Source organism: Diabrotica virgifera, chromosome 3, assembly GCF_917563875.1.
Source record: "Diabrotica virgifera virgifera chromosome 3, PGI_DIABVI_V3a".
NCBI lineage: Eukaryota > Metazoa > Arthropoda > Insecta > Coleoptera > Chrysomelidae > Diabrotica > Diabrotica virgifera.
In genome coordinates, this window is record NC_065445.1 from 205,715,521 (window position 1) to 205,726,399 (window position 10,879).

The 10,879-nt window shown below is 30.0% G+C and overlaps 1 protein-coding gene across 20 annotated transcripts in view; it reads left to right on the plus strand.

Annotated features, from left to right (window-relative positions):
* The window catches only part of LOC126882335 (cytochrome P450 4C1-like), a 389,204-nt gene extending 378,940 nt beyond the window's left edge, over positions 1-10,264 (plus strand). For all 20 annotated transcript variants that reach the window (XM_050647215.1, XM_050647227.1, XM_050647219.1 and 17 more), the window contains one exon: positions 10,006-10,264. In XM_050647215.1, coding sequence (XP_050503172.1) covers positions 10,006-10,166 — 161 coding nt within the window. In that variant the 3' untranslated portion in view covers positions 10,167-10,264. The remainder of the gene's footprint in view (positions 1-10,005) is intronic.
* The last annotated feature ends 615 nt before the right edge of the window (positions 10,265-10,879 follow it).

The window sequence follows — 10,879 nt, forward strand, 5'->3', positions numbered from 1 at the left end:
CACTTATCACAAAATCCTTGCTTACCCAAACACCTACCTATCTACTTATTTTAACTTAAGAAATATTTGGTAACATATCACTTTAAAAAATGATGGCCAATCACTAACACATATGGTGTCAATAACTAGATCAGGGTGGCCAATAACTGGTTCATTTGCACGTTTACAAAAGAACACATATAAAATATTTTCAGTCATGAAAGATTAATATAATAAAATTTTGCAATATGTAGAAATAATAATAAAATTCCATGATGTTAAAAATAGTTATAATAGGCCACAGTTACAAAATATTTCATAGATATATCGACGTGCTCTCCTTAAGAGGCCAATAACTGGTGCTTTTACCCTATTTTTTTCAATTATTGCTCTATAACTCCGAAGATATTAACTTTACAACAAAAATTCTGCATAGAGATATGTTTTTCCCGACTTGCTCCGACGAAAATTTTACTCGGAAAATGCTGGTTTTCCCAACAAAAACTCTAATTTTCAAAAAAAATTTTAGGTAAGTAATTATTAATAAATAATTAAATAACTTAGTGACATCAAAGCTTTCTTGGTATATATTGTAATTCCAGAAGCCAATGAATATTAAACGAATATTTTAGCAACAATTCAATTGATAATTAACAATTTTCGATCGCAATAATAACCAAAATAATCATGATACATTGATCAAACTTATAAAAATTATAAAGATGAGATGCTTATTTAATATTTTATCGACAAAATATAAATTTTTCGATTTTTTGCATAATCCTTAAATTTTGAAAAAAAAATAGTTATAATACGCTGGTCTAATAGGGAACTTGCACATTTTTTTTTATTAGATAATAATGTTCAGTTTTGTTTAAAAATGAGATTTCCAAAATTTCACCCTTCAAAAACTCGTAATAACTTAGAAATACATATTTAAAGTCTTCTGCGGTATAAAATAGTTCAAACGGACCGTGACGTCACATAGTTTTGCATTAGTTTTGATTATGGTTATATTTCGCTGTGTCTAGGTACACGCTAACGTGTACTCAAATAAAAAAGTTAGGTAGACGCGAATTAAACTTCATCAAGCCAGTGACGTCATTATTTAGCTTGCGCAGTGAATATACATTTTAGTACATGCTATTTTGATATGTTTAGTGTTTGTTTGATTGAAATTGTTAAGGCAAGGGAAGCAGAACTATTCAGATGTTTCAAACTTAATTGTAATAAATCAATGTATATATATATATATATATATATATATATATATATATATATATATATATATATATAAAAGTATATATTTAGGTTAGCAAAATAATTATATATATTTAGTTGACATGACATGTAGGTACAAAATATTGTTAAAATAATTTTTATATGTAAGTGTGTTATTATAATCAACTATTCTAAATGCAAAATAAGCCACAATTTAACTAAAAAAATTATTTTATTAACGTTTCGACGTCCAAATCGGATGTCATTGTCAAAATACAAAAATTAGTCAGATTAAATAAATTATTAAAAAAAATTTTTTACTAAGCAACAATATTTTTGTTTAATTTAATAATATTTGGTATTTTGACAACAACATCCGGTTTAGACGTCGAAACGTTAATAAAATCAATTTTTTAGCTAAATTATGGCTTAGTTCTCATTTAGAATAGTTGATTACAAAAATTCCACAAGGATAATAGCTTCAGAACAAGTTAGTTATTATTGTGAAAGCTTTAGGTCTTCCTTTTATTTTAATCTTGGATGGTAATAGTTTTTCATTTATAACTAAAAATATATATATTAATTTATAGTCTCTTATCTTTTTCGTACTGTTTTAAAATGTTCTTAAGCTCGTTAAAAGAACTAAATAATTGTCCACACTCCATAGTTAATTTAAAAACAAACCCTAAACAAATAAAAAATAAGAAATCACTGACACTCTAACTTTTTTATTTGCGTACACGTTAACGTATACCTAGACACAACCTTATATTAACTATATTCTTCTTCTCCTTCTTTAGTTTAGTGGCCTCCACCTATTTGGGTATTTGTCCAGCTCATCGTCGTGGAATAAGTCAAAAATATTTATATTCTAATGACATTTATCGTATGTCATTGTAATAATATATACCAGTTTGTTAAAATTGGAGTTATATACTGTTTTTGAAGGAAAGGAACGAAGGTTTACTATTGAAAATAAAACCATTTTGAAAAAGTAAAAATTTTCTATGAATAGTTCAAACGATCAAAAACACTTGTAACGTCACATAAATGTATTTTCTACTGACGTTTATAACGTCTAATTTAAAATTCTGTTTACTTTATTGGAAAAATGTAAATGTACAACCCAGTGACGTCACGACGCGTTTGGGGCCACCTGTTTTAATTTGAATTTTTAATCGTCTTTAGGGGCCAAACGAAAGACAAACAAAACTTTTTTATCTTTGATACATGTTTTAAATTATGTTCTGTTGTGATTTATAACATTTTTTTCGAATTTAAAAATTTATGCAAGTTCCCTATTAGTAAAGTACAAAGAAAGGTTATTTACCAGTAATTTTATTGCTAGGATCGAATATTATGATCCTATATATTAATAATATAGGTATGCAAAGTCCGCAGATAGTGTGCTACTTTTTTTATTAACAAAATGGCGCCCCAAATCGTGTTTTTTTCAATTATTGGTCTATAACTCCGAAGGTTTTAACTTTACACCAAAAACAGTCAAATAAAAATTCACCCCAATTTAATTCTACATAGAGGCATGTTTTTCCCGATTTGCTGCGATGAAAATTTTCCTCGGAAAATGTGGGTTTTCCCAACAAAATCTCGAATTTTCAAATAAATTTTTTGCGCAAGTAATTATTTATTAATAATTAAATAACTTAATGAAATAAAAGCTTTCTTGGTATAGATTATAACTGCAGAAGCCGGTGAAAATTAAACGAATATTTTAGCAACAATTCAATTGTTAATTAACAATTTACAGTCGCAATAACAACCAAAATAATCATGAGACATTGATCAAACTTAGAAAGATTATAAAGATAAGTTGCCTACCTATTTAATATTTTGTCGACAAAATATAAATTTTTCATTTTTTTGCACAATCTTTAAATGTTTAAAAAAATAGTTATAAACAAATTAACATTTCTCAGAAATTTTTTATTATATTCTAATTTTAAAAAATACTTAAAATGCGTATTTCAAAGGTCTTGAAAATGAATGGTTTAAAAATTTTTCCAACCATTTGCAAAAAAGTTATGAAACAGCAAAATAAATATTTGATTTCTCCGTTGTTTATAATTTGTTTTAATTGTTTCAAAGCTTAAACGTGAGTCTGTGGTACAATCTAATTACTCACAAAGAATATCAAATATTAGTTCAATGGTTATATTTTAATCAAAGATTAAAAATACTTTTTTTGTAATGTTTAGCGCGACAGTAGGCTTGATACAGAGCCAGAGATAAAATGTTCATTTGAAGCGACTGACACGCAGCATACATATAATACTATAATTTTATTGTTTAAGTGTAAGTCCCGCGGTGGTCGTCGCTTTGAGTGAAAATTTTAGCTACAGTACTGTATTAGTCTACTTTCGCGCGTGTAAATTACAAAAAAATATATTTATATTCTTTAATTAAAATATAACCATTAAACTAATAATCAGTATTTTTTGTAGATAAGTAGCTTGTACTTTAAGCTCACTTTTACGCTTTAAAAGAATTTAAAAAAATTATAAATAACGTAGTAATCGTATGTTTATTTTGCTGTTTCATAACTTTTTTACAAATGGTTGCAAAAAAGTTCTAAAGCGTTCATTTTCAAGATATATGAAATACACATTTTAACTGTTTTTAAAATTAGAATATAATAAAAAGTTTCTGAGAAACGGTAATTTGTTTATAACTATTTTTTTTTAACATTTAAGGATTATACAAAAAAATAAAAAATTTATATTTTGTCGACAAAATATTAAATAGGCATATCATATTTATAAGATTTCAAAGTTTGATCAGTGTATCATAATTATTTTGGTTATTATTGCGACCGTAAACTATTAATTAACAATTGAATTGTTGCTAAAATATTCGTTCAATTTACACCAGTTTCTGGAACTATAATCGAAACCAAGAAGGCATTTAAGTCACCTAAAACTTTATTTAAAAGTTAAAGATTTTGTTGGGAAAACCCGCATTTTCCGAGAGAAATTTTCGTCGGAGCAGATCAGGAAAAACAAATCTCTATGCAGAATTTAATTGCGGTGAATTTTTATGTGAGTGTTTCTGTTATAAAGTTAAAATCTTCGGAGTTATAGAGCAATAATTGAAAAAAACACGATCTTCGGGCGCCATTTTGTTTATAAAAATAATAGCACACTATCTGCGGACTTTGAATACCTATATTATTAACATATATAATCATAAGCTTCGATTTCAGCAATAAAATTGCTGGTAAATAACTTTTCCCAAAAATGGCCTATTCTCCGATAATCAGCCCAGGCTATAGTCCATTCACGTCAGTTGCGGTGTGGGGGGATGAACTCTCGGTATTGACAGGGCCGCGTTTAGGTCAATTGACGCCCTAGGCCCTAGGCAATTCTCTAGTAGCCGCCCTTCAAGCACGTACCATTTTTGCGAAAAAAAAATTGCAAGCAGATTTTTTTATTTAAATAAGAATGCAGTGGAACTCCGATAAGTCGGCCCCCGATAACCCGGAAGTCCGGCTAACCCGGACCGATTTTTATTAGATAAACATTTTGATTTTCAGTACATATTTTGTATTTTGACAATGACACCCGTTCTGGGCGTTGAAATGTTAATAAAACTATTTTTTCAATTTAATTGTGGCTTATTTCCCATCAAAATAGTTAATTATCAGATAAAAATTTCAACAATAAAAATGTATGTATGTAATATAATATTTGAGATGTGTATTTGTGTAATTTGAGCTATGCGATAGTAAAAATGACTCATGGCACAAGCCGGCAGAAACAACAGGCACCTGTCTGTAGTATTTCTTTATTTTTTATTTCAAACTGTGTTAGCATTGTTTAAGAAAGACTATTTAAAAAATTCTTTTTTAATCAATGGTCTTAGTTTTCACTGTTCTTAATACATAATAACAAAACATCGTTCCGATTGTGACTGTATGAATACAGTATTGTATTGTTCGCTTCCGTTTGCTTAGGTTTGTGTTTGCGTGTTTTTAGTAATTTAGATGTGTAGGTACTGTGCATATTTATATATATTTCATGTTACTTCAATTCTAACGGAGTTTATCTGTAAGTATACCGTATTTTATTAATTTTTACCATATTCTCCGGCTAACCCGGATTTTCGATAACCCGGATCGGCCGCGGTCCCGATTAATCCGAGTTATCGAGGTTCCACTGTACATAAAAATTTTCATTCCAGTTCGATCACATCAGATTTCCTTCTTGATTTTTCTTTGGAAAAATCATCTATAATGTCGTCATAATTTATCGAATTTGTTACGTCACTTTCTATGGACAAGATCGACAAATTGTTAAGCGTTCTTGCGTCACACTTGACCGGAAATTATTTTCATGACTATTTTAAATTCTTGACATTTTCGAAAATGACCTTTCAGCGGACACGTTGGTTGGCAACTGAGAGGCACAAATAAATGCGCAAATCAATATCAAAATTAGGGAAAATATCTTTCAATCCACTCTTCTTTAAATATTTAGATATGTCAATTATTGGTGATTGGTGATTTTATTGTGGTATCCAAATGAACCTTTAAGTGAATGCATTCATGTATCTATTAGTGCAGTCAGTGAGGGTATTTGGCTCCGAATTCCATCCTACTGCATCAATTTACTTGATATTTTCACTGTAAGTAGGGAATAGCTCAAGAAACAAAGTCTACGCTATATCCTATGACACTTTTAACTTAGGGGTGGTTCCCGTTCCCACCCATTCTCAGGGGTGGACATTTTTTTTATCAAACTAACACTGGAGGTGGCCAGGGAACCTAATTCTAAGCAATAAATGTTTTATAATTTTTTTTGAAAACTCAATATTTTTTGAATTAATCGTGGTTAAAAATTTGCCATTTTCATTGAAAAATTACACTTTTCGGAGACTGTTTTTTTGGGAATACCATAAAAATTGTGCACCTAACGAAAAGAACTATATAAAACATTTTTATAGTTTATGAAAAATCAGAGAGATTCATTTTTTCAAAAATCTTCTTGTTTAAAAAAAAAGAGATGGTAGGTGAAAAAGAGTTTTTTTGGTGCATGCTCAAATCGGTGTATTCAACTTAAAATAACAGAGAAATTGTCGATTTTAGGGGTATAATGCTACGAATACCTTTTGTAGTGCTTGAAAAGACCTTTAAAACGAGAACTGTTGAATTTCTGTTACATTCAAACTAAGCGAGATATGGTGCAAAAAAACTTATGACTAATGTATTTCAAGGAAAAATAAGAAGTATATTTAACCCCTCATCCACCAGAATTTAAATGCATCGTTTTTCTTCTAGAATACCTTCTACTATAGTGTTATTTCTATTTTCAAAAAGTTGGACGGGTTTAAAATGAATGATTTTTGAAAAGAATAAGATCAAATAATTATAGAACGCAATTTCAAATTATCTTAAAAATCTTCCTTTTTCTCCATGTAATTCGAAAGTGATAAGAGATACGTAAAAAAATACCTTACAAAAATGTAGGTTTTCTTTTAGAAATTTAACAGTGCGGTTGTTTTAAAGGTCTTTTCAGGCAGTAGTTACAAAAGATATTGATAGCATTATACCCTTAAAATCAACCATTTGTCTGTTATTAAGTTGAACACAATAATCCCTAAATTTACGACTTCTGGGTTTTTTGAATGAATAGTGTTAAGAAAATGCAATTTGTTTTCTAGAAATAAATGCCCACTTATATTCCATTTATGGTTGTAATATGTAGATGTACTTAAATGTTATTCGATTTTAATTTTTATATACAAATATTTTTTGTACAGTTTTTTTTCGCCCTCTCATAATTTGCCACCCTAGGCAACTGCCTATATTGCCTAATGGATAAAGCAGCCCTGGGTGTTGGTCAATTGGAGTATGGAGTAGCAGGCCCACGTTCTCTCCGATGAGACTCCAACAAGAGTCGAAAATCGTCGATTCAGAGGGCTGGACTGCGCTCTGTATTCTAAATGAAAAATAAGATTGTTTTGCCTTCGCATTGCAACTGAATAAAAATGCAATTTTTATTCTATTTTTCTATTGGTCGTTACTTCTTTGAGTAACTAGGTCCATTTTCTGTTGGAATTTACCAGCTGAACAGACGGGGTCGTGAATTGTAAGTTTTTGAATTCCCTCTTGTCTTCTTCGCTGCAGCATCCATTTGGCTTGCAAATTTTAGAAGCCATGGAGGTGTTACCAAGAAAATGGACCAATAACCAGCAAATTTTCAAGGTATTTCTGATTACTTAGACACAATATACTGGGATGAAATTTTCAGAGACAAAAGTTTAGATGATATGGTCAATATACTTTATGATGTCTTATATGGCGCTATCGATGTTTATGTACCAATGAAAAAGTTTTATACCGGCAATTTTCCTAAATGGTATACCCGAGAGTTAAGAAACTGCATCATTGCTAAAAAGAAAGCTCATAAGAAATTTAAAGTGACCAGGTTACCTCAAGACTATAATGAATTTTCTAGATTGAGGTCGATATGCAAGTCCTTATCAGGTCAAGCATACAATCAGTTTGTAGCAAACGTTGAACATACACTTCCTAGTAACATTAAAAGCTTCTGGAGGTTCGTAAATTCTAAAAGGAACAATAATAGCATTACGAACACTTTAAACCATAATGGCCAAACCAGTTCCGATGGTCCTACCATAGCCAAGATGTTTGCTCAGTACTTTGCTGCAGTATATAGTGAGGACGAATGTCCTATTCCAAATAGTGCAAGGGCTAACACTAGTTTCAACATTACTGGTTGTGACTTATCTATTTCAGAGGTATATACCAAATTATCCCAGCTAAACATACATAAGGGTCCAGGGCCTGATGGAATCCCACCCAAGTTACTGAAATACTGTAGTTTTAATCTTGCTCGTCCCTTATTCTTTATTTTTCAAAAATCATTACAAACGAGTGAATTCCCTCCCGTTTGGAAAGTTAGTTTTATATCACCGATATTCAAGAATGGAGATAGAAGCGGGGTACAGAGCTACAGACCTATTAGTATCCTTAATACTATACCTAAACTATTCGAGAGTTTAATATGTGACAAAATTAAGCCTACTATACAAAATGTAATCATTGAACAACAGTATGGTTTTGTTATGGGGAGATCAACTGAAATGAACTTGTTAAATTATACCTCCTTCTTAAATGAAGCATTGGAAAGTAAACAACAGGTAGATGCGATTTATACAGATTTTTCCAAGGCATTCGATAGAGTCAACCATACGTTATTGTTACATAAGATCGAACAGTTGGGTTTCTCTGATCCTCTGCTTAGTTGGATTCGAAATTATCTATTAGATAGAAGGCAGATAGTTCGTATTAAGAATTATTTCTCTAATGAAATTATAGTTACATCGGGTGTACCTCAAGGCTCCCACTTAGGACCTATCCTTTTTAATTTATTTATAAATGACATAAATAAAAGCTTCAATTTTGCTCAATTTCTTCTATTTGCTGATGACCTTAAATTATTTCACATAATTACCTCTGATTTGGATCACTACAATTTGCAATCAGATCTTAATGGTCTTGTGGAATGGTGCTCACTTAATGGTATGGACTTAAATGCAAACAAATGCCATGCTATAACTTTTACTCGACTAAGACACTTTGAGAATAATTCTTACTTTATACGGGACACTAGGTTACAATTAGTTGACTCAGTTATAGATCTGGGTGTTATTCTTGATACTAACTTAAATTTCAACCTACACATTAATAGCATGGTTTCTAAGTCATTAAAGATGCTTGGCTTTGTTAAAAGATGCAGCTATGACTTTACGACTGGTCGTTCTTTAAAATTTCTTTATTGTTCTTTGGTTAGACCACATTTAGATTATGCATCATGTGTTTGGTCACCTCAATATAACTGTCATATTAATAAAATCGAACAAGTTCAGCGTAAATTCTTACGTTATTATGCTTATAAGATGCATCTCACTGGTCAAAGTTATGAGTCTTTACTGCAAATTATTCGACTTGACTCATTACAGAGTCGTCGTCAACATAAAGATCTTTGCTTCTTATATAACTTAATTCATGGTCATAAATTCTGTATCCCACTTTTAAATAAAATTGGTCTACATGTACCTTCAAGAACCACCCGTTCTGTGACCACCTTCCACGAGGTCATTAACCGCACAAATTATAGTTCAAGTTCCTATCTCTCTAAAACTCTTAAATTAGCAAACACATTATCTCCGCAAATTGATTTCTTTGTGAACGACTTTACTCCGTTTTCCACACAATTATATTTATACAAATGTTCTAATTTCAAGACTGATTTGTCAACTACTGTTATTGTCTTTGTTCTAGGATAAGTTGTATTTGTCAATTTCAAAATGTTCTAGCTCTCAATTGTTGAATGAGAGCAAGTAAGTTTATTCTTTATTATTGTTTGTTATGTATTTACCAATTTTGTATCTACTAGATCTTATTTTTCTAATTTGTGTGACATTTTAATTATAAAAAATTTTAATTGTATCATGTACTAATGGACTTCGGTCCGTAAATGAATAATAAATAACTTTTCAATTTAAAAATCTTTTAGTAATATTTTAATATTTTTAAATATTATTAATATTGCTATTAGGATTGAAAACTACTTCATCTTTCATGTTTTGCTTGTAGTTTATACAACATGCATTTAATTATCATTATGCTGCTCGTACTCTATTCGAAAATCGCCGCTTCGCGGCTCGTTTTGTATCCGGCTTACTCGCATCATAATTAGCATCATTAAATGCTCGTTGCATATTATACTATTATTTGTATTATATTTATTATGTATATTTTAGGTGCAAAGTACGCCATGATGAATATGAAAACAGTTTTGTCTGCAGTTCTACGAAAATATAAAATCTTTACTGAATATAAAAGTGTTGAAGAGATTAAATTATCGACGAGCCTGATTTTGAGACTGAGAGATGGACCCAAAGTGTGGATTGAACTTAGATAATTTAAATTTGTACAAACTGGAAAATGAGCCACAACTATTTATTAAAATATTTATTATATTATGTTATTTTAATATTTATTAAAAAAGTATTCATGTAACGAATGCCTTTTATTTTACGGTACCTATTATTTAAAATTATTGTACCTAATTGATCACCATTAGGAAGATCATTAAGTACAGTACCATAAATATAATAAATTTAAATTCAGCCTGTCTACTTAACCTGGCCACATATGGGAAGCTTTTTTATTATTAATTTTACGATAAACACCTAAAAAATGCAATCAGATATCAAATATTATCAGTCAGATATAAAATATTATTAATCTTATTGGAGGTATGTCAAAAAGACGATATGAATTTCGCTTAACCTTCGGATGACCAAGCGGGGGAAATTGTGACCCCAGCGTATGTTTTTCTTTAATAAATTCAAAAGTATTTTCAATTTTTAACTCATTATTTTTTTATTTGACTTTAATATCATTCTAGATATCCTCATATTTTGAAATAAAAAAAATTCCCGACATTTTACGAATAAAAAATTTATTCCGAAGTTGATGTTTAGTAAAATACCATCTATTTTGTGTAATTCCAAGTAATTTTACCCTAATGACGTCGACTTTTCAAGGTAACAAGACACTTACTCAACATACACACTACACATGACACCAATACTCATGTTGTGAGTGACTGAATGACATAAAGTCCATGCA